The 24,762-nt window shown below is 48.7% G+C and overlaps 1 protein-coding gene across 5 annotated transcripts in view; it reads left to right on the forward strand.

The window, feature by feature from the left end:
- ME3 (malic enzyme 3) overlaps positions 1-24,762 on the forward strand; it is a 317,840-nt gene that overhangs the window by 287,091 nt on the left and 5,987 nt on the right. For all 5 annotated transcript variants that reach the window (XM_036862406.1, XM_036862404.1, XM_036862405.1 and 2 more), the window contains 5 exons: positions 8,696-8,805; positions 21,776-21,873; positions 22,153-22,266; positions 23,875-23,980; positions 24,560-24,702. In XM_036862406.1, coding sequence (XP_036718301.1) covers positions 8,696-8,805; positions 21,776-21,873; positions 22,153-22,266; positions 23,875-23,980; positions 24,560-24,702 — 571 coding nt within the window. The remainder of the gene's footprint in view (positions 1-8,695; positions 8,806-21,775; positions 21,874-22,152; positions 22,267-23,874; positions 23,981-24,559; positions 24,703-24,762) is intronic.

Raw genomic sequence — 24,762 nt, forward strand, 5'->3', positions numbered from 1 at the left:
GGACTCAGTGCCTACGACGTGCCAGGCTTTTTATTTACATTATCTCATTTAATTCTCACAGCAGGACCGAAAGAGGTACTATCATCCTGCTCTCTTATCAGCAAAGACTGAAATTTGGATTAAATAACTCGCCTGGGGTCACACGTTTAGTAAGTGATGGCTGCAGACCTGCTCAGCCCCAAAGCTCCCTCCACTGCCCACCCTCTGCCTTCACATCTGTCAGCCCGCCCTCCTCTCACTCGTGGTCCCTGTTGCCTCGCCCCAGCACTTCACGATCTCTCACCGGGGCTCTGTGCCTCCAGGGTGTCCTCCCAGCTAGCCCATCCCATCACCCACTCTGCTGCAGAGTGGACGTCCTAAAACACAGGCCACTTTCCTGCCCGAAGCCCCTCGGTGGGTCCCCATCGTCCCCCGACTGTGTACGCTCTTTTTTTTTTTTTTTTTTTTTTTATTTATTTATGGCTGTGCTGGGTCTTCGTTTCTGTGCGAGGGCTTTCTCTAGTTGCGGCAAGCGGGGGCCACTTTTCATCGCGGTGTGCAGGCCTCTCACTATCGCAGCCTCTCTTGTTGCGGAGCACAGGCTCCAGATGCGCAGGCTCAGCAGTTGTGGCTCACGGGCCTAGTTGCTCTGCGGCATGTGGGATCTTCCCAGACCAGGGCTCGAACCCGTGTCTCCTGCATTGGCAGGCAGATTCTCAACCACTGCGCCATCAGGGAAGCCCTGTGTAGGCTCTTTTACACAGGCATGTAAAGGGGTGGCCCCTGGAATCCGCCTAGCCTCAGCTCTCCCCACATCTCCCCTTCTTCACCCCTCTCCCAGCTCTGGTTATTTTCCTGCAGCTCCAGGAAGGCCCCCCATTCTCATTCCAGATGCATGTGCCGTTCCCTCTGCCTGAGGCGCCCTTCTCCCTCCCCGCCCCCCGCCTGCACAGTCTGCCCCTGAACCTCTGCCCTTCCTCAGGCCGAGCCTCGGTCTCCTGCTCTGTGGAGCCCTCAGTGCCTCTCCCAGAAGAGCCGATTGCCCCCTTGGGGGCCTCCCACATGCCTAGGACATACCTTCATTATTACCCTTGTCACAGTATGTTGCAACTGCTTTTTTTATTTTCCTGTGTCCCCATCAGACTTGAAATTCTTGAACTTGGCTTTGTAATCTAGCAGGGAGGACAGTCCCTTGTTCACAGTGGACACTTAGAAATGTTTGCTGAATTGAACATTTATGTCATACCTAGGAGAGTTCCTGGCACAAAGGGGATACCCTGCCCGATACATTTCTTTAATAATTAAAACAGAAATGTCAATAAATAATTGTGATGCAATGTGATGTATCCTAACAGAGATATGCCCAGAGTAGCAAGGCAGCCCAGAGAAGAGAAGAATTACTGTTACCCTGGGTAAGGAAATCGATGGGTCAGGGAAGCCTTCCTAGAAGATGTGACATTTCAGCAGGGCCTTACCGTTTAAGTAGGAGTTGGCCAGGGTAAAAGGAGGCCCTCTGGGCACCTGAGCAAAGACATGGAGCAGTGCAAGGGCCCACAGTGGTTGGGAAGCAGCAAGATATGCCCAGGGCGACAGAAGACATGAGAAGGGGGTGAGCATTAAGGTTGGGGCCATCTAAGGAGTCTGAACACAACCCCAAAGGCAGTGGGAGCCCTGTAAGGATTTTAAGAAAAGAACTTGCACAGATTTGTGTTTAGAAAGATACAGTGGATGGATTGGGGGAAGGGAAATAAAGCTGGAGGAGGTGAGATCCGTTATTATAGGATCCTGGCCAGAAGTAACAATTGCAGGAATCCCAGGGAGAGATGGCCTTGCCCTGAGTCCACCCAGCCCCTGCAAAGTTCTTTCTGCAGAGAGCTGTGTCTGTCAAACTGTGCTCTATCATATAAACGGAGAGGGTGGGACACAGAAGGGTGAGGTCTCTAGTCAAATAAGTTTAGAAAATGCTGAGTTAAACAGGTTTCTTAATGCAGGACTTTTCAGAATCTTTCGTATATACATTGTATATGTTATATGAACGTTCAGAGTTTCCCAAATGGTTTGAGCCATGGAACCTCTTCCTGAGAGCATCTCAAGGGACTAGAGTTTAATGGAATGTGTAAAATAAAAACAAAGACCTAGACCTTTCAGGATTCTGTCAGCTCTAATTCCTGGAAGGACAAAATAAACAAAAGAACTAGCTTTCCACTAGGTGTAACTGATGTCCTCACCGTGCACTCTGCTGGGGAGTCTTGTGTGCGTGTGTTTTGTTGGGGGCATGGAGTGGGCTGCCATGGAAATATGAGTGGTAGGTTTTTGTTGTTCTGTTTGGAGGCAGGCTGAGCAAATTCACCTGCTCTTCCCAGGTGCCCTGTGTTTGTTCAGGCCTGAAAGAGGTCAGATCCAAGTGTTTGAAAGAATGGCAGGTCCTGACCTTCAGAACAAAGAAACCAGGTCTGCAGCCCATGGAATGTTCTGGTCTCACCACATCTCTCACGCAGCCTTTGGTCAGCTTGCTGGGGGGAAGGGCAGAGCAACCATCTCAGAATCTCTTTACCCTGGGGAGGCTGCAGCCCAGGTGGCAGGTACCCGGCTCCGTGGGTCCTGGCTTAGTCTCGTCACATTGTCACACGCAGCTCCCTAGGGCTCCCAGGCACAAGTCGCCATTTTCAGGCTTCCTCTTGCCTGAGGGCTGGAAGAAAAAAACTTCTAACATCCACCCATCGGCCTTGTGTCTTTAAGTGAGCCCCGGCCTTAGAATGCCTCCTGCGGCAGCGCCAAGGCCATTTCCCAGCGGAGTCCCCAGGGTGGAGGAGTCTGGGCAGCTCCGTGTGCAGCCTGGGAAGGTGCCTCTTTCTCCATTGCAGGAATTCTCCCCTGAGAAGCAGCAGATAGTCCCCAGCCCCTGCCAGGAGTTCAGGGTGAAGAGTTCAAAAGTGCAGAAGGGAACAGACAAGCAGGAGCGCCCCGGTGAGGGGCAGCTTCCGGCAGGATGGAGGGTCAGCGATGAACTGCCGGCACTGAAATCAGGAAACTGCCCAGAGCCCTGAGTAGGGGGCCTGAGCGGGGCCCCTCTGGAGGGGCTGCTGCTCCAGCTGTACGACCTGGACAGTGGCCGCCTCGGCCCTGCTCACTCAGCCCGTCTGCTCTGGGTCAGCTCAAAAAGGACTCGAAAATACTGATGTTCCTGTCACATGTTGCTCTTACCAGGAATGGTCAGACATCCTACTTTGGACTTACATCGCAGTGAAGCTCCTAGTGTATCTATTCCAACCCTACGTTAAGGAGCTCCTGCTTCTCCCCTAAGGCTCTCAGATCAGGAACTAAGACCCAGAGAGAAAGGGAACTCACCAAAGACTCAGAGCTTATATCAGAGACAGAAGGAGGATACGATTTTCCTGTCCCCCAGTTCAGCGTTTTCTTCACCACATGGCACTGTCTCTCTCGTTGGAGAAAGAAACCTAACTTTAACATCGACTTCACTTTATGTTTTACAAAATCATATTGTTGTTAAACCTAAACTAAGTTCTGGCGTCAGATAGAGCTGGATTCAGATTCCAGCTCCACCACTTTCCAACTGCAGGAGAATAAATAACCCCGGGGGCAAATAACTGAACGTCCTGTAGCTCAGGATTCCTTCTCTGAAATGGCACCTACCTACTTCATAAGGTCATGGGAAGATTAGTTGAGATAATTCATGCAAAGAACTCAGCCTGATGCCCAGCACCATCGATAACCATTAGCTGTTTTTGTTACTGTTGTCATTCGTAGAAGTATTTTCATGAATATGTAAGGCAGTTATAATTAACATTTAAATTGGTGTTATGATGAAAGTCCAACATCCTGTATTTGGATATACATGGATGAATTGAGAAAAGGTTTTTTGTAACCTAAGCTTTTAAAATTTTCATTTTGAAATTTTTGTTGTTCTTAATTGGCTTTTTTTTTTTTTAATTATTATTTATTTATTTATTTATTTTTTGGCTCTGTTGGGTCTTTGTTTCTGTGTGAGGGCTTTCTCTAGTTGCGGCGAGCGGGGGCCACTCTTCATCGCGGTGTGCGGGCCTCTCACTATCGCGGCCTCTCTTGTTGCGGAGCACAGGCTCCAGACGCGCAGGCTCAGTAGTTGTGGCTCACGGGCCTAGTTGCTCCGCGGCATGTGGGATCCCCCCCCAGACCAGGGCTCGAACCCGTGTCCTCTGCATTAGCAGGCAGATTCTCAACCACTGCGCCACCAGGGAAGCCCCTTAATTGGCTTTTAATTAGTTTAACAAGTTGGCAGGAAAACTCACACTAAATTTCCACCAACTCCTTCATGTACCCAGCTCTTCCTAAAGCATTTACTGAACAACTGCAGTATTGGCTTATCATAGGTGCTCAGTAGCTGCTTTTGGACGGATGGATGGACCAGCAGATGGATGGGCAGAGGGAATGGATGGATGGATGGATGGATGGATGGATGATGCAAATAGAGCAATTGAAGTAACCACCCTTGGTTCAGACTGGATAGTTAGTGGTGTGGTTTCGTGAAAAGCCATAAGTCAGGAGCCAAGGGACCAGGAAAAAATGGTAAAGGGCCCAAAGGTCTCACTGGAGATGACGAAGAGGTGTAGTGGAAGTAAGGGAGGTGGAAGGAGAGGCTGTGGTCAGAGACTGAAATGCACAGTGTGAATTTTTAGTAGGAGTGGCTCCTGGTGACGAAAGGTCCAGGGAGCAGCCATGGGGAGGGCATCCAAGGTGGGTAGGGGTCCTGGAGGTCATTAAATACAAGGAGGTCAAGAAACTCTGAGTCTAGGTTATTGGATGGGAGATTCACATAGCCTTTTATCCAATTCCAAGTTAGGATTAAAGTGACTTGAATGAATGAGATTTTACTCTGTATCTCATCAAATTGCTCCCTGGGAAGGTTCTCTTATGTGAAGCTGAATTTGCCATGAAAGAATAATAGTGCACTGAACAAAGGTATTTATTTATAATACTTGCCTTATTTTTTAACGTAAGAGTGGTGTTGCTTAAAGGTCAAGTGTGTGTGTATGTGTGTGTAAGAGACAGAGACAGTGAGAGAAAGGAGAAACAATGTGCATCACAGTGTTTTGCTGTCTGACCTTTTCAGCATTTTAGCTCCAGGCCAGTGCGGGAGCGACACTGGGAGTCTTGTGAGGATTCTGTATATCAAAATGTCACCAACAACCAAAGACATTCTGTTCCTCCCTCCCCATCCAAATACTTGAAATTCACACCCTGAACAAAAATTCACAGTAAATGTTGGTTTGGTGAACATAGCATTATAATTTGTGCACTGAAGGATTTTTTTTTTTAACCATTTCTATTCATTGTACAAGGAGAAGAGGGCTGGATGGTGGGTCAGGAGACACTGCAAGCTCCCTACACCTACCCCCACCAGCACTTGCTCTGTGACTGGGAATAAGAATTGTGGCCAGGATGACACGTGTTTAGCACTTTACAATTTAAAACTCACCCCCAGCTTCTAATCCTCACCACAGCCGCAAAGTTGGCCAGGCAAATATTGTGCCCATTGACAGATGGAAAACTGAGGCAGAATAGAGAAGTGAAGTGACACTCGCTTGCAGTGGCAGAGCCAGGTCAGGCCCACGAGCCTCCTGACCCAAGCCCAGAGCTCAACACTGGACTGAGGCAAGTTGCTGTCTCTCCATTTTGGCCCCTGTGACATGAACCTGTCTCCAAATCCCCCCACCAATGGCTCCAACTGGAAGGACCATGGTAGGAGCAAATATTTGCCTGCCCACTGGCACTTCTACTGTACTTTTTTTGCTTCCTCCTTTTTCTGGTGGTGCGCTTGCTTTTACAACAAACCTCTATAAACAGTTTCTGAGAATTACTGAGCTATGTTTGCAATGCAGATGTACTCAGGGAGTAGTATGTAAAGTAATCATTTTAACAAAAGGAATAGATATTTATAATTTAATACTAACTACGGGAAAAGTATCCATTGTGTAAAACATAGTTTATCTTTGGATTCAATGTTTGTCTTTGGTTTTACAAAGTAGTTTGTATTTTCAGTATTTTCTACATAATATAGTCAAATGCAGAGCAGTTGCAATGCATCCAAAAAATGGGTAAATTCTCTGAAAAGAAAAAAAGCATATGCCATGCACAAAATTCAGAGGTTGGAAAAAATGTGTTCTGGGCCGCTTCAGGGCTACTCACCCCCTCACAGGCACCAGCCTCATCAGACAGATGCCCCGACAGCACAGGAAGCCCAGCACACGTGGGCCGCAGCCACTTTTTCCAACAAGGTCGTACATCTTTCTTTCCACAGCTGGTCCCAAGCTGGTCCCAGGCCTCCAGTTCACACAGTTGGGAATGGCAGGCACTTCTCCCTACCACATGCCCAGACACTCCGTGCTGATCAATCAGGGCATTTTTTTCTCAATGAATGTGACCGCAGATACTGTGGGTCACAAATTGGTCCATGAGATGAAATCCTTTTTCTGCCCATGGATTAAGTAATTTTTAATAATTCACATCACACTTGCTTCTAGAAAGACTCCAATAAGAGACACAGTACAACCCACAAAAGCAGGATCAAAGAGCCAGAATCGAGTCAGGGGAGGGTGCGTGCAGAGAGCCTCGGCTGAGGGAACCTACCGTTAAAGGGCAGAAGACAGCTCTCAGCTTCCTGACGCCCAGTGTTAACAGGAAACGCAGGTTACCAATCCAGTCATTTTTTAGGAAACACAAACTTTTTCCTGACTTTGAAATCTAGAAGGCAACTCTACTGTAGATTTTAAATAGGACAACTCAAGCCGCTTAATGGGCCTTGTCTTTACCCACCAAGGCAGTGTTTCTGAGTTCTCCAGACAGGATCAGAACGATCTGAGGTGCTCACTGAAAATGCATTGTACAGCATGGTGACCAAAGTTAATAATTAATACTGTATCAGGTACTTGAAGTTTGCTAAGACAGTAGATCTTAAACGTCCTCACCACTCAAAAAAAAAAAAAATGGTAACAGTGTGAGGTGATGTGTGTGTTAATTAGCTTGATATTGTGGTAATCATTTCAAATGTATACGTGTATCAAAACATCCTGTTGTGTTCCTTAAATACATACAATTTTTATTTGTCAATTATACCTCAGTAAAGATGGAGGAAAAAATACAGATTCCGGAGCCCCACCCCTAAACTCACCGAGTGACCCTTTGGGAGATGGGCCTGGTGATCTGCATTTTGAACCAGCTTAGCAACTGATCCTGCTCTGCCTGCACATGGAGAACGCCCTCACCAAGGTGTTAGTGGATGACAGTGGCTTCATGCAGTGGCCTTTCCCAACCTTCCCTGTATCTTATCAGGGAATAATGCCTGAACCCAGAAGAGTCTCTGGTGGAGGGACTCAAGACTTCAGGATCCACCAAGGGAGATATTTGGAGGCTGCAGAGGCTCCCCAAGCCTGAGTGGCAGAGGAGCCGGGCTCTCTGCACGCACTTGCGTTTGGAGTGAGCTTTCTGCTGGGATTTCAGACGGCCACAGGCCACAGAGAGGCGGGGCCCCATCTCAGCCCTTCCAGCACCCCTGGGGTCTGCCATCCAGAGCCCATGGGAGCCACCAGCCCACATTAGAGACAATGATGTGGGCTTGGCTGACCACCAGGCTCCGTACCCCTACTCTCTGCCCCATCCTCGTCCATAATGGGGCAGGCAATTTGCAGCAATGTGGATGCAACTAGAGATCATCATACTAAGTGAAATAAGTCAGAAAGAGAAAGACAAATACCATATGATATCACTCATATGTGGAATCTAAAATACGGCACAAATGAACCTATGTATGAAACAGAAACAGACTCACAGACATAGAGAACAGACTTGTGGTTGCCAAGGGGGAGAGGGTTGGGAGAGGGATGGACTGGGAGTTTGGGGTTAGTAGATGCAAACTATTACATTTAGAATGGATAAACAACAGGGTCCTACTGTATAGCACAGGGAACTATATCCAATCTCCTAGGATAAACCTTAATGGAAAAGAATATAAAAAAGAATGTATGGGACTTCCCTGGTGGCGCAGAGGTTAAGAATCCACCTGCCAACGCAGGGGACACGGGTTCGAGCCCTGGTGCTGGAAGATCCCACATGCCACAGAGCAACTAAGCCCGTGCACCACAACTACTGAGCCTGCGCTCTAGAGCCCGTGAGCCACAACTACTGAGCCCGCGTGCCACAACTACTGGAGCCGGCACGCCTAGAGCCCGTGCTCTGCAACAAGAGAAGCCACCGCAATGAGAAGCCCATGCACCGCAACAAAGAGTAGCCCCCGCTCGCCGCCACCAGAGAAAGCCCGTGCGCAGCAACGAAGACCCAACACAGCTATAAATAAATAAACAAATATATATATATATATTCTTTTTTAATTACATGGGAAGTATTGTCAAATGAGTAATAAATCTTCAAAAAAACAAAGAATGTATGTATGTGTCACTGAGTCACTCTGCTGTACAGCAGAAATTAACACAACATTGTAAATCAGCTCTACTTCAATTAAAAATAAATAACTAAATCATAATGGGGCAGGCAGAGCCAAGAGTCCAGAAGCCAGCCAGGTGGCATAAACCCCAGTGAATGAGCCATGCCACACCCACACCCACCCCTGGCCTGCACCTCCCTGCTCCCCAGTTCAGGCTGGGACCTGCCAGGCATCATCTCGGGGAGGCAATCACGTGCTCTTTCCTCTCCCTCTCCACAGGTTTGGAATAAATTGCCTCATCCAGTTTGAAGACTTTGCCAATGCCAATGCCTTCCGCCTTCTCAACAAATACCGCAACAAGTACTGCATGTTCAACGATGACATCCAAGGTAAGTTTCCACCCCTCCTGACAAAGCCTCTGAGGACTAATGCCTTCTCACAAAGGCTCACCTGGGTGCCCAGGTGGGGAGGGGCTACCTCATAGCCGGTTTGCTGCCAGCAGCTGTTGAAGAAAGAGCAGTAAATCCAGATTCACTTTGCTAATTCTCAGCTCTGTGACCTTGGACATGTCCCATAACTTTGCTAAGTCTCAGTTTCTTCACCTATAAAATGGAGATGATTACTGCTTCAGAGGAAAGTAAGAATTTGGTGATTAGATATATGATAGAAATTTTAAACAATGCTGTGATTTACTAGCTGGTTGAACATGGGCAGATCACATCTCTGAGCCACAGTTTCATCATCTATTCATTGGGAATGATAGTAACTACCTTGGAAGATTATTGTGAAAATTTAAGGAGCTAATATATGGAAAGTACCAGCACATAGGACTCATCAGACCAAAGCATCCATCACCATAAAAGTGGCCTTCGCCAGCCACAATAGCTCACTCTTGGATTTTCCAAACACAAGGCATATCACTGTCAGGGAATCAGGAGAAGGCCTTCTCTTAACTTGGCTGGAATGAGTGCTTCTCACAATGATAACCAAGGCCCCAGAACATTCCAAAAGTCAATGGGAAGCATCTTCTAGTTCAGGGTCAACTTGGCTCCCTGTTCTGTGGACCAGAAATACCTAAAGGCACTTGCTTCTTGCTGTGGAGATGCCAGCATGTGACACTGGAGTAGGCGGGGTGGTTCCTCAGCGATTATCTCACCTGATCCAGGAGTTCTCAGTAAGGAGCATTGCCAGTTATTCCTAGTATTTTATAAAGCCCAAGGGAAACCTTGATGACATGTAGGTTATTATTTAACAAATGAAGTTTGGCAAGCAAGATCTTTTCAAATCAAGGAACCATGTCATGTAAAAAAGAACAGGTTGGTAGGGGACAGGTATTGGTCCCTGGGAGTTAAAGATGGGCCAACATTTTGCAGATGAGGCCCAAAGAGGTCACAGTTTTCATCAAGTGAGTAAGATAGACCTAGGAGGATTCAAGCCCAGGTTAACAATAGCTAAGGTTTAGAGCTGAATACTTGTTATTCATCAGGCACGGTTCTAAGCACTTCACAGGTTAATCCTACCAGATAGTACCAACCCTGTCTTATTTGTACTCCTATGACCTCCCTCTGGGTCAGTTCCCTCTGCACGTGAAAGCTCTGCTTCTCAGCTTGGAACACTCTTCCACATCATCTTTGGCTCAGTAACTCCTACTCACCCTTCAAGGCTCAGCTCCAGGGTCTCCTGTCCCAGGGAAGGGACAGCCTGATTTGGATGCACACCGGGTGCCTCCACAGCCTCCTGTGCCCCCCTCTGTCAACTTTCTTACCACACTGTACCCCACATGCCTGCATTGAGTTGTCTGTCTTCCCAGGAGACAATAAGCTCCCAGAGGCAGGAACCACATCTTTTCTCTTCTCACTTCCCAGCCCCAGCACAAGTGCCTGGCGCACTGTAGATGCTTCGTTAATGTTTGAAGAATGAACGAACGAGGTCCACCTGCACAAACTGAGATTCTCATAAGCACCCATCTGTTCATGTGGGTGTGTCTACACTGGACACCTGCCCCCGAAGCCTCTCTCTTGTCCAGGTCGTCACACATATGCTCACCCAGAAATGCACCCCACATGTGCTCACACGCAGACATATATACATCTTCACGTGTGTACACCCTCATGTATACACACACAAAACTTCTCAAATTAAATCAGTTCGTTAGTTTTTATGTCCTGCTGATACCCAGTTCCAGTAGAGTCTATTTCACTCCCAGGCAAAGCCAGATGGAATGGTGTTCTGGGTCCCACGGCAAACAGAGGAGGAATTTCCCATTCTTTTCTCAGAAATGAGACTAAAGTCATTAAACTAAAATGCATGAGGAGAGCTGGCAAATCGTACTAGAATGGCAGGAGCCCTGTAATATCGAGTCTTTGATCGGGACAACCTGACCATTAGGCGTGGCCGTGTGATTAACAGCACCGCCCAGATCTTCCTTCAAGAAAGGACTTGTTGCCCCAGCTGGCGGCAGGGCTGGCTGGAGCATCAGGCAGAGCCGCAGCTGCAGAGAGCCGTCTCGCCCACGGTCCTGCCCTGCCAGGACGGCATCACCAGGTGCTCAGGGAATCTAGAAGCTCAACCATTTTGGCCCAGTGCAGGACAACTCTGAGGGGACATGTAACTCCAGAGCTCCCCACGGGGTTGGCTGAGGCCCTGGGGACCGCATCGCAGCTCAGCTTCTCCCGCTTCCCCATCCTCAACCCCATCCTGCTTCCACTCCCTCCCTAGCACAGGTGTGCTGATCCCCAGGGCACTTCTTGATAACATCCTGAACACTTCACATCTCTCTGAATCTGCTTCCCAGGGAACCCAAACTGTGCCAAGTAATCCAGTTGGCATGAACACAGAGAGCTTTAGGCTAGAAAAGTGTTTTCCATCCACACTATTTCACAGCTTCCTTGCCTCACCCCCTCCGCCTGTGGGGAGGACGGACATTGCTGTTCATGTCACCGATGAGGCAACTGAAGTTCAAGGACTTAAGTTTTGCTCCACGTCCCACAGCCTAACAGGCATAAAGCTGGGGCTAGAACCTAGTTATTTCTAACTCGGAATTCACTGTCTGTCCAGGACGTCAGGCTGCCCATGCTTCCTCGTGGGTGAGGTGGTGCCGTGAGTCTCCTTGGTGAGGATTAAATTCCAGACCCCACATAAGTGTGGGTGTCACCGCTCTCCTCACCCCTCCCATCCTCTCCTCTAACTCCCACAGTTCACAGAACCGCCCCCCCCCGAGATGAGGCCTGGGGACGGGGAGGGGCTGGCCCACAGTTGCCACCTGGTTAGTGATGGGTCCAGAACCAGAAGCCTATGATGTGTACTCTCAGTGCTGGGTGGGCACTTAGCAGGCTGGTGAGGAATTCCGGGATGAATGGGGCAACGTGGAAGATTAAGCTCATGCTAGAATTGACCCCCTTACCTCCAAACACAAGGTAAAGAGAAGAGGAAAAAGAAACATGAAACTACATAGCCACGCTCAAAAATAGAAAGGAACGCCTGCATGCACAGAATTGGAGAGAGTTGGGAGAAGGGGGAGGGTGGGAGGAATCACAGTGATAAAACAGAAACCAAAACCAAGCCGCATGTGGTTGCTGGGGACAGGCCCGGTCCACCCCAGCAGGACTCGTGGTCAGAATCTTCTGGAACACCCCAGAATGGCGGGGGATGGGACCAGGCTGCCCGCATGAAATGAACACCAGCGCAGCCTCACGTCCTCGGTGGAATAAGGACAGATATGACTAAAGGCCTCAGGGTCCCCACCAGACTGAGCTCCGTGAGGGCCGTGCCGTGCCTGGTGCTGAGCAGGAGCTCGGGCACAAGATTTGAACCCCAGCCAGTCCTGCTGCACCACACTCCTGGGAATCACCAACCCCACGTGGCCGACCACAGGGTAGGGTTGGCCCCAGCACTGGCAGGGTAAAGAGCTCCCCAGGGCTGCCATGGTCTCCTCCGCGCGCCCCCCGCCCCGGCCCCGGCCCCACTTCCAGCTCAGACCGGTGCAAAGCCTCAGCCTCCCCAGGCTGGTTCTCGGTGAGCAGGGCTGCCCGTGCACTGACTTGTCGCTGGAAGCCTCTTCAGGAGTTTTGGAAAAGGCAGAGGTTCAGGTGACTTTTGTTGTTTCAGCTGGGATCACAGAAGCATCCCGGCTCTTAGCGGAGGAGAGAGAGACCTGGAAGGGGAACAGCGCTAGGAATGGTCCTGCTGGAGGACTGGCCAGCTGTGTCCTTCCCAGGAAGCCAGGTCCAGGATACTGCTGGCCTGGTGAGCACAGGCCCCCGGGCTCCGCGGCTAGCTGCCCGCAGTGTGGCTGGGGACAGCAAAGGCCAGCTGGCCTGTCGGCTCCAGAGTGTCCTCCCACCCCACCAGGCCTCCCCGGACCTGCACTGCCCTCAAGTCCGGCCACATTCCCGAGAGCAGACAGCCAGTCAGGGTGCCTGTGTGGTATGTCAGGCCATGGTCACCCCTCATACTTTCAAGTTTTCATCTGTGAGCCAGAGTGCTTAGCAGTCAGATGTTGGACTGAGACAAGCCTAGGTCTGAATCCCCACTTTTCTGCTTTGGGGCTTTGGCCAAGCGGCTTAAATCCCCCCAGTCTTCTTTTCCTGGTCTGTAAAATGGACATGATGGTATTCACAGCCATGAGGGATCCTCAGCCAGTACTGCCAGAAAGATCAGGACGCCTTCCTAAGGCCAGCATCGATCCTGGCTGGACGCGGACTGTGCTAGCTCATCGTTAAGCGTTCTCATCGTCACCCTTGCTTATGGCACCAGGTAGTTGTAAGGGCTGCAGTGACGTAGCGCAGGAACAGGCATGTAACCGTACTCAGCTCTGGTACCGGGTACTGATACCTCTGGTGCACAGGAAGCTCCCAACACAAGTCCCAGAGGGAGGGAGGAAGTGTTGAGACCCAAAACAGAGAGGCTTTGGTGGAGGTGAGGAGAGGGACCGGTGTGAGCGCAGGCCTGGGAAAGCCCGAGAAGGGAGGCAAGGGCCCACCTCACCTCTTTTCCTCTTTCCACATCCAGCCTATTCTTCCAGCCCATTGCATTAGTCAGTTCTGTGAGTTTTCTGCCGATTCTGATTCTGAATGTGCTGGTCCCTCTGCCTAGAACTCTCTTCTGCCCTCGGCTAATTTCTCTTTGTCCTTAACGACTCAAACCTCACCTCCCCCAGGATACCGCACCCAGGGCCAAACCTGTTCCTCAGGCCCCAGGACGATCCCACCCTTCCCCAGGGCCTGGGAGTGACACTGCGCAGTGGTCACCCGCTTTGCAGAATATTTCAAAATACCCCGGGGCTCAGATGCCACGGTAGGAAAGGGGCAGATTGGGGAGGAATGGCCCAGCTCTGAAGTCTGTCCAGCTGGTCTGTCCTGTTTACAAGACACCAGGGGTTATTTCCAGCTGTCAGCGCTCTGCTTCTTCTTCCCGTACCACACACACTGAGCAGCAGTTCCTGGCCTTTCCCGGCTCTCTCTCCCACTGTGAAACCTCCCCCGGCCGCTTCAACCTCATCTCTCCCCAGTCCCCAGAACCTTCCTTTTCACTAAGTCCTGTGTTCTGAGGCTGTTCTTCCCAGACAGGGCTTTCCCAGCCCTGAGATCCTTGTGGGTCTCTTCGTACGTCTAATCCTGGCTGCTCTGAGACCTCCCCCTTAGCCTGTTGCATCAGTTAAATCCCCAAAGAAGCCAAGAACATGGTAATTATTCCCTCCGGTGGCAGAATAGTCTAACCCTGCCTCCTTCATGGGCTGGGAACTGCCTTCTTGAGAGTCCAAGGGCTCCAGAAAATTCCCTTCATGACACAGAAACAGGGTTGAAGTCATCTAGAAGGCCTTCGCTTGGTTTCCAATAAGGGGAACTTGAATTTTCTAAACAGTTATGCTGCTAACCCCTGTGGTCAAGACTGTTGTATTCGTCTTCATAAATCTAAGGCTTCATATACCCATATACCCAGTGGAGCCCCAGAACAGGCTCTCAGTACACGCTCATGAACAAATGAAAGGCGGCCGCTGGCTGCCGTGGGAAGGTAATTCTGCGGATCATGAAAGTGGGCCAACCTAATCCTAGAGGATGCCCAATCCCCCATGGCCCCAGGCCTCCAAAGCCACCTTGGCCGGACCCTGCCGAGCCTAACTCCCTGTCCTTCTCGCTGCCTAAGACAGCAGCCTTGTCTCACCTGAGAAACAGCTAGTTCTTTCCCTTTTCCCTGATAATGTGTGGTTTAGAATGGAAACTTCTTTAACTTTGTCAAATGTGACTATGAAAAGCAGAATAGAAACTACATTTTCAGTCCTTTTGTGCTATTTCCTGAACCTACAACCTCCAGTACTCAGTTTGCAGGAAATGCAAGTATGGAAAGCTCCCTCTGAAAAGGAAAATTTGTTTTTCTTTCATCATGAATGAGGAACAAACAGTCATGCTTTCAGCTGCCCTCGGCATTTACGGGCACGTGTTCTAACACATCCCTAGACCCCTGGGCTTCTCCAGGTGGTTACCTCCAGAAAGCTCTGCAGCTTCCTTCCTCTCTATTTTTAAATCCCTAATAAATTACCCAAGACCCTCCTCCTCAAAATGAAAGTTAATGATGGGGATAACTTTCTTTGCCAAACTTTATAATATGGGATTTAAGAACTGCTGTGTTCCCTCTTGAGTTCTGGACTGTGAATAGGGCAACTTGCCACTTCAGAGGATGGCCTCAGAGAAAGGAGAATGAGAAGTAACCAGCAAGGTAGCCAGTGAGCATGGGGTTCCAGAAGCCACATGCAGAGCTTCCCAAAGGCAGGAATGAACACCAGTATCAAATGCTGATGAAAGGTCAAGGAAGAGGAGGGCTGAGGACTGACCACTGAACTTGGCAAGATGGAGGTGCTGGGGAGGTTGACAAGAGGTGGGGCAGTCGCTTGATGGGACTGGGTTTCAGGGAGACCAAGAAGAAAGGAAATAGAGGCAATGAGTATATTCAGCTCTTTAGAAGAATTTGGCTATAAAGGGAAGTAAGAAATAGGGTGGGAATGACATAGGGTCAAGAGGAGGCTTTTTTTTTTTCTTTTTTTAACCTTTTATTTATTTATTTATTTATTTATTTATTTACGGCTGTGTTGGGTCTTCGTTTCTGTGCGAGGACTTTCTCTAGTTGCGGCGAGCGGGGGCCACTCTTCATCGCGGCGCGCAGGCCTCTCGTTATCGCGGGCCTCTCGTTATCGCGGCCTCTCTTGTTGCGGAGCACAGGCTCCAGACGCGCAGGCTCAGTAATTGTGGCCCACAGGCCTAGTTGCTCCGCAGCATGTGGGATCTTCCCAGACCAGGGCTCGAACCCGTGACCTCTGCATTGGCAGGCAGACTCCCAACCACTGCGCCACCAGGGAAGCCCCCAAGAGGAGGCTTTTTAAGGATGGGAACTTGATGACATACTTGTAGGCTGATGGCAGTGATCCACTAGAGAGGGAGCAGTTGAGGATGCAGAATAAAAAGGGAGAGAGGGCTTCCCTGGTGGCACAGTGGTTGAGAATCTGCCTGCCAATGCAGGGGACACGGGTTCGAGCCCTGGTCTGGGAAGATCCCACATGCCGCGGAGCAACTAGGCCCGTGAGCCACAGCTACTGAGCCTGCGCGTCTGGAGCCTGTGCTCTGCAACAAGAGAGGCCAAGGTAGTGAGAGGCCCGCGCACCGCGATGAAGAGTGGCCCTCACTTGCCGCAACTAGAGAAAGCCCTCGCACAGAAACGAAGACCCAACACAGCCAAAAATAAAAATAAACAAATAAAAATTAAAAAAAAAAAAACGGGAGAGAATTACAAAACAAATTTCTTGAGTAGGTAAACATGGTGGGATCCAGCACACAGCTGGAGGTGGCTTTAGCTAAGAGCAGGGACCATTCATCCACGTAACAGGAGAAACGGCAAAGTATATGGACCGGAGGCAGAGGTTTTATAGAGTTGGTGGTGACAGGATTCACTTCTCTCCTGGTTGTTTCTACTTTCTTTGAACTTCACTTTCCACTTCTGAAAGGGGAAAAAATGGGAGCTCGGTAGTACCTATTTCCTAGAGTTGCTGTAAAGATTAAATGAGCAAATAAATGCAGGCAAGTGCATACATAGCATGGAGCCAAGGTCACGGGTAGAGCAATCAACAAGTGGCAGTTGTTGTTGTATCCTTTTGAAATTTTCAACTCTTTTCTATCAGATTTCCCAATGCTTTGTGTTTTCCACCCCTTCCAGAGTCACAACTGAACAATTACATCCACCACCTAAGTTCACTTTCCTCCACCTCCACTACCACCCGCTCCTCAGGTCTCCCCCAGGGAAACACCATAAGGCCACTCCTGCTGCCTTCAACTCCAGAGTCAGGAAACGCTGTCTGAGCTGCATAGACCAGGAAGGGGTGGAAGCAGCAACCCAGGTTTACCTGCTTTACTTCTAACTTGGTGACTAACAGGCAGAAGCCACTGCCTCTCTCTGGCCTCAGTTTCCTCATCTGTATAGTTGTTGGATGTCACGCTCTCCATCCAGCACTGAATTTCTGCAGGTAAGCTGTGATTCAGCTTGTAGGTTCTAACCACAAAAGATACTTGACATCCAAGAAGGAAAAGACCCATCAAGAATGCAGTGTCTTTGGGAGGTTCTCTGATGAAATATCTTTGGCGCCACCTGGTGTCCTATGCTTTGTACAGCTCTTTTCAGGAGGCAGAAGGCTGTCGTGAAATACAATAGAATCAGGTGAGCGGAAAACGTGCTCTCTCTGTCCAATGGAAAACTGGAAACAGAAAAGGGAAAGTTCACTCCTGCTCCCACCCTGCAACCATTAGTATTTTGTAGCTCCTTCCAGATTCTGTGTGTATATTTTGTTACAATTAGAATCATAGTATGTAGACTGTTGAATGTTCTCTTCCTTCCAACTAACTCAGTGAAGCATGATTTAGGGGTTAAGAGCACATGCCCTAGAGCCCGATTCCCTGAGTTCAAATCCTCACTCTGTTGTGTGATCTTGGACAACTCAGCAAACTGCTCCGTACCTCATTTTCCCAATCTGTAAAATGGGGATGATGATAGGATTAAATAAATGTCTTTACATTAAGACATATAAAGCACTTAGAACAATATGTGATGTTAGTTACTAACTTCATAGCATTTTCTGTGTTGCTACACCATCTTCATAATGAATATTTTTAATAGCTTCAGTATCTTACTGAGTGCCTACACTAGCTCATTTACTTAACCATTACTCTTTTGTTAGGTGTTTGTTATTTCCAGTCATTCTACGTTATAAATAACACTGTCATAAATATCCTACCACATACCTTTTGGATTTTTTCATACATAGATTCCCAGAAATAGAAGCATGAGGTCAAAGGGCAAAAACATTTTATGCCTTTGGTCTATATTGGGAAAGAGTTTTCCAAAAAGGGTTGTAGCTCTTTAAAATGGAATGTGTGCTGAACTTTGCCCTTTTCATTGCTCCCTCACCAGCCATAGATAACATCAGTTTCTTTGATTTGCACAATTTTAATGACCATAAACAGTCACACTTTAATTTCCTTTTCTTTGACCATCATAGAGGCTTAGCGTTGCCAGTTGCGATTACTTTATTGTGACTCTGTCAGGGTCCACACCAGTCGTTTTAACAGAGAAAACTCGACATAAAGAATTGTGAATTCTGCATTAAAGAACTGAAAAGCCAGAAAGAAACACTAAGGATCTGCTACCACCCCTGAGGCTGGGGGAACACAGGGAAGACGAGGTGACAGCTGGGTAGCGTTCATGCCTCTGAGGGGCGCACGCTGCGAGGCTAGTTCTGTAAGTGACGGACAAACAGCAAACTGGATTCAACTGCTGCTTGTGGAACAAACTGCTGCTGTAAGATTAAAAAACCAAGGCTGTGGAGTTGCCAGATTTAGCAAAAACAACATGCAAATGATCAGCTAAATTTGAATTTCAGACAAATAACAGTTTTTAGAATATTTATGCTAATATTGCATGGAACACACACTAGAAAATTATTTCTTGTTTATCTAAAATTCAAATTTAACTGAATGTCCTACATTTTACCGAGCAATCTTACAAAGCAGGAATGATGCTGGAAAAACTGTTCTTTCCCTGCCCATCTAGTCTTTCAGTCGCCCTCTGGCGCCCCCTATTGGCAGAGCCCACCATAGAGCCAATTGGTAAAGCTGAAAAGTGGTTTGCAGACAAAGGAGAAACGATTACCCAATAATCGGCACAGTCCACCCTTTTGGCTGTTCAGCATCCATACATACCGTCCTGCACATTGGTACTTCCAGACAACAACAACAAACTCTAACAAAATGCCTAATAAAATGCAACTATCTTTCCAACAAATGAAGACATTCTCACCTTCTCCCTGAAATGGGGAGAGGCAAAGTCTCTACAGTTATTTGCCAACTAAAGAATGTCGCTCATCATCTGGTGCTACAAGAATGAAGTCACTAGCCACTGCAGTCACCGACCTTCAACACACCCTGAAAGGAGTTCAAGGCAGAGATCAGGCATGAGGCACTCTGTGCTCTGGGAAAAACTGGCAGAACAGGCCTTCAGATACATAGATATTTTCAGAAGATTTTATGAGCCCAGTTTCTTGCATCTTCTCATATCTAGGAAAACACTAAAATCATTAACGGAGACATCCACTCCTCGTGACGAGCAACAACCTTCTTGTAACCAGCAGCAACCTTCTGCCAAAATGTGTGCTTGATTGCACGTACCCCCTTCACCAAAATCACATATACACTGACACCCACACCCCTCTTCAGAGCAGTTCCTCAGAGCTATCTGAGGGGCTGTCTCCTGGGCTATAGTTCTCATTGTGCCCCAAATAAAACTTAACTCACAACTGTCACACTGTGCTTTTTTTTTTTTTTTTACACTGTGCATTTTTTTGACATATTTATCTCTGGAAGATAGTCACACCACCCATCTCTGGGCAGGACTAACTACTCTTAAATCTCAGTCACAGTCACATTTGAAAACTCTGTTATCTAAAGGCTAAATTGTAGAATTAACCTCCAACAAAACTTCTATAAAATAATAAGAGGAAGGAGAAGGGAGAATAAATTAGCTAATATGAACCATCATCCGTAATCACATGATAATCAAGGAAGAAAATTTGCAAGGCTGCTACGTTCCTCATTTCTGTAACCAGTCATGACGCCATAGTTGATGTTTATGAATTTCGTCCTCGGTCTCCCATTCCATGTTTTCTTGTCCTCAGACAAGACCTCGGCTTACCAGGGTTCCTTAGTAGGATGACCCAAACCTTCGTTCCTGAAGGAGCTGCATCCTCAGCAGCCCTGCCTCTCTTTAGTTGCAACAGTGTTTATTAATATTAACTCTTGAGCACAGGAGTACTAAGACACACCCCAGAGGATCCCCTAGGCTCAGATACAGTCTTCCCTGTCCCTAGTTTCCCCTTGGTTCTCAGGATGAATAACCACAGCCAGTAAAGTAACCCTCTTCTTTGCCCACTGGTTTTGTGGCAAATGGCCAGGTGGCAATCTCAACTTCCAAGTCAATAGGACCATGTTGCGAATGCTAATGGAAGCATTTTTCTCTTGGGAACCAAGACCTCCAATCCAGAGAGCACAGAATTGAAGAGACAGGAAGCAAAAACCCTGCAAGTGATTCATTAGGTGAAATGGTGAGAGGAGCCATTCTCACTTCAACACTTTGATTTCCAGACCCAAGTATTCTGGCTGTGGAGAAAGAGCACAAGGTATTGCTTGCTAAGTCAAATCACATATTGCATCCTATAAGATAGAACTTCACCATCTCCTCAACTAAGTCTTAAGTCTTCAGGAGCCCATCCTACTGATCTCTTAGGTCATCTGCTCCTGGGTGGTAGAGTACATGTTAAGACCACTGAGTTCCGTGGGTGTGAGCCTATTGCTGCACTTCTATTGCTATGAAATGAATTCCTTGATTAGAAACCTTGTTGCCTGGAACATATCAGGATGGTGACTAGGCATTCCAAACATGCACAGATGATGGCACTGGCAGAACACTATAGACAGGGAAAGTCAAGCCATATCCAGAAACTAAGTTTATTCCAGTGAGGACACATCTCTTCCCTGTCGCTAATGGAAGGAGTCCAGTGTAATCAAACTCCTGCCGGCTGGATAGTCCTCCCAGAGAATGGTGCCATAGCAGGAGCTCCACATTGGTCTCTGCCATTGACAGGTCAGTCATTCAGCAGTAGCAGTAGCAGGCAGCCTCCGTGAGAGGAAGTCCATGCAGAGCCTCCATCCTTGCCACCATGGCTACTCTATATGGAAACTGAGCAAACCCTAGATGGCGTGGGAAAGGTGCTGACTGACGTGCACAAGCCATGCCATTTTGCCCGCCTGATTACTGAGAAACTATTCTCATTCTGCCCTTTGGTGAGCTTTCACATGGGGCACAAATATCTTCACACCCTGCACCTGTTCAGGGAAGTCCATTCGCAAACCCTTCCCTAGACTTCCTCATCACCAGTCTTACTATTTTGTTCTTTCTAAGTCCCTAACCATCTAGCTAAACCATTAGCAACTGCCCACGAATCAATGTAGGTCTAGCCATCTCTTGGACCAAAGTGGACAACAAAATTTACAACGGGAGGTCATGTCCATTGGGAAGATTCACTTCACTATTTCCCTTTAGGGTGACCTTTTATTGGGGCTGTGAAACTGTAACCGTACGCTTCTAGTTGATGCCAGCATACTGTTAAGAATAATCTGTAAACCAAGCCTGCTTTTTCCTCCTTGGTCAGCTGGTCATAGGAAATCCTAGTGAGGCCTTAGGCGTGGATTGAGGGAGAGGAAGAATAGTTGTCAAACTAGTCTGAGCCACCTGCTTGTGCAGCTTACCTGTACCTTCAGATGTATTCAAGCCATTTGATGCTGGTTATGCTACTGGGCACACCCAACCTTATGACTTGCTGGATAAGACAAGCAGCTCAGGTCACATGGTCATGTAATGTTTCACGGTTAGTTTGTGGCCTCATTTTTAATATGTTTTTATCCATTTACCCCTTAAACAAATCATTCTATGAGGCTTACACTTCTTTTTGGCTTCCCTTGTATTTGTCCTTGTTGTTTCATTTATGAATGATGGTGGTAGCAGCCCCTGACCCTCTGATCCTCTCTCCCAGGGTAACAATCCAGGAGCTATTTCTCAAACTAACAGTTGTCTGCAAAAGAGTGCATGGAAAAGAGTATCATGCAAAAGAGGGTTGCTCGACAACCTGCATGCCTACAGGGCTGACCTCTGTAAGGGCGAGGGAAAGTTGCCTGTTCCATCACAGGTTCTAGGTGTGGGGAACTCTGCCAAGGGTCTTGGGGGTGGGAGCCGGTGGCCAGGGGGTTATCTCAGTCCACTCTGTTGCAGGCACAGCCTCCGTCGCTGTGGCAGGGATCCTGGCCGCTCTGCGAATCACCAAGAACAAGCTCTCCAATCACGTGTTTGTTTTCCAAGGTGCTGGTGAAGTAAGTGCCATTGGGCGCTCTCTGCTGTTGCTTCAGTAGGAGAATAAGAATGGGTGGAGGAGCAGCGAGGAGGAACGGTGCTCTGGGCTTCTGAGGAGAGGAAACAGCACAGATGCGTTGTGATCACTGCAGCCGCCTGGGCCCCAGCATTTTGGTGTCTCAAGGCAGGGACTTAACTGGGCCTCCTGGGAGTAGTGGGGGAAGAAGCGAGGATCTTGGTGAAGCATCTGATAAAATCCTGAGCAGCTTTTGCCTTTTGTCTAAACACCCACCTCGCAGGCAGCCATGGGCATCGCCCACCTCCTTGTCATGGCCCTAGAGAAAGAAGGCGTACCCAAGGCAGAGGCCACAAGGAAGATCTGGATGGTGGACTCCAAGGGGCTCATTGTCAAGGTACTGTCGGTCTGGAGACCTGGAGGTTACCTGATATCTACAGCTATTGGACTGGAAGAGATCTCAAGGGGTAAACTCCTCAGACAGAGGAGAGAGCAGAAGGAGGGCAGTGTCCTAACCCCCAAAGCAAAAGATTCATCCCAAAGTAGCCTGAATTGCTCTTGTCCAGAAGCTTTGAATCACGTCCTGCCTTGTACTTACCTCTAGCCATATTGAATCATAGCTGTCCAGAAGTAACATGCTCTCTCTTCTACATCTTTGCATATTTTGTTCCTCTGCCTGGAATGCCCTCCTCTTTTTCCACACGCCCACTCACAGCCCTCAGCCCCATCTCTTTCCTCCCTGTCTTCTGTCACCTCCTTCAAGCAGCTCCCCTGAGCATCTGAGTCTCAACTAGTTCCCTGTGTTTATGCTCATGTAGCCTTCCGCCCTTCATCTATTACACTTACCCCATGATAGGGCTCTTGCCCCTTTACTTGCCTCCCTCCCCGTGAGGCTGTATAGTCTTGATGTCAAGGTCCTGCATGTGATAAGTACATAATTGATGTTTGAGGTATGAATGAAGGAATGAATGAGAGAGACAGTCCAGCTTCTGACTGCAGTGTGGTGAGGGGCACAGTTGGATGACCTCTTCCCTCAGGACTTCACTCAGAGCTCCATGTTTTAATCCTGAGATTCCACTAACATAGACTGTGACAGTGAGAGACTAAAAAAAGACAGAGATAGGAACGTGAGGCTCTCAACCAAGAATAATGGAGACCCCCCCCCCACCCTCAGAAGCAACAGACCTTCCTACTGTTCCCTATAAGGGCAGATTCCCACCGGAAAGAACTGGGACGTGGAGGTTCCTCCTTCTGCCCCAGATCATTCCAGAGCATGGTCCAGGCACAGGTGGAGGCTGCCACACTTGCCTCTTTCCCACATTTCAACATCACCTTTGCTCACCCCATTGAGCTCACCCCTCCTCAAAGATCTCTCAAAGCTGGTGTTTTCACTCTGGTTCTCATGAGGCCAGCTGACCCAAAGGAGTCATCAGAAACGTTGACCAGCCTGTCACCCACTGACTCCTGTTTGAAGAAATGGAAGGAATCTGGACCCCACTGGGAGCAGCCAGCCATTACAAGCCTGTCCTGGATCTCAGCTTATTATTATTTATCGGGAGCTTAATGGCTCTTGTCAAATACATTCAAATTAGCGCCCTGACCCTGGGTGACTCAGGCCCCCATCCCTCAACTGGGCCTCTGTGCTATATGTCTTGGGGCCAAGAGTCTTGGTCCAGACTCAGGCATTTCCTCAGAGCCTTTCTGTCCTGGCCCAGGAAGCCATGACCCCAGCAGCTCAAAGAAAGGCCTTATGGGTTCTCCATATGTGGTTTGGATTAAAGAAAGAAACACACACACACACACACACACACACACACACACACACATTTAAAATTCTTAGGTTGCGTCGCAGATTTTGATCAAAAGGACAGGGCCCAAGGTTCTGACAGCTCAGACCAAAGCACAGGGCTCTGCAGGGAATGCTCTCAGAGTACACAAATGCATCCAGGCACTGCCCAGCGGTTCTCACCACCACAGCTGTATCATGTTCTTCCTTTCCCTGCAGGGGAGGAGTCACCTGAACCATGAGAAGGAGATGTTTGCCCAGGACCATCCTGAAGTGAACTCCCTGGAGGAGGTGGTGAGGCTGGTGAAGCCCACGGCCATCATAGGTAGGAGGAGGGGGCGACCCACTGCCCAGCCCAGCTAATCCCCTTGACTTGCACGTGAAGACTGAGGCTCAGCGAGGAGGCATAAGCAACCCTTGGAAACACAGCTCTTTCCCCTCATTTCCAATTCAATGCTACAAACTTTTATTGAGTTATTACTGTATAAGAACCGTAGAACTAAGGCACCAAGCTGGCCTGCGTGATGCAGAATTATACAGTAAAGTGGAAAAGCACAGGCTGGTCTCTCTAACCAGGATGACATGAGCGCTCCTCCCCCAAGGAGGGGACCCTGGCATCACTCCCTGTCCTGCGGGAGCAGTCCACTCTAAAGGACAGTGGCCAGGCATGCTTCACAGGTGCATCTTAACTGGGCTGGGGCCTGAAGTGGACCAGTGGAATTAACAGGGGGTCTCAGCCAACTCAAGCAGGGAGACCCTTTTCTCCTATCCTCCCCCATCCCTATGGCGGATGCCATCCTCAAGACTCCTGAGTCTTCCATGTTGTACCTAGTTCCACCACCAGGAGAGGCATGGGGTGTATATAAAGAGTAGGCACCCCACTACCTCCCCCTTTTCCCCGTAGGTGTTGCCGCCATCGCAGGAGCCTTCACGGAGCAGATTCTGAGGGACATGGCCTCCTTCCACGAGCGCCCCATCATCTTTGCCCTGAGCAACCCCACCAGCAAGGCCGAGTGCACGGCTGAGAAGTGCTACCAGGTCACCGAGGTCAGTGGGGAGTCCTTCCTTCCCCGGGCTGAGAGGACATAGTAACAGTAACCATGAGCA

Source organism: Balaenoptera musculus, chromosome 8, assembly GCF_009873245.2.
Source record: "Balaenoptera musculus isolate JJ_BM4_2016_0621 chromosome 8, mBalMus1.pri.v3, whole genome shotgun sequence".
NCBI classification, from domain to species: Eukaryota; Metazoa; Chordata; class Mammalia; order Artiodactyla; family Balaenopteridae; genus Balaenoptera; species Balaenoptera musculus.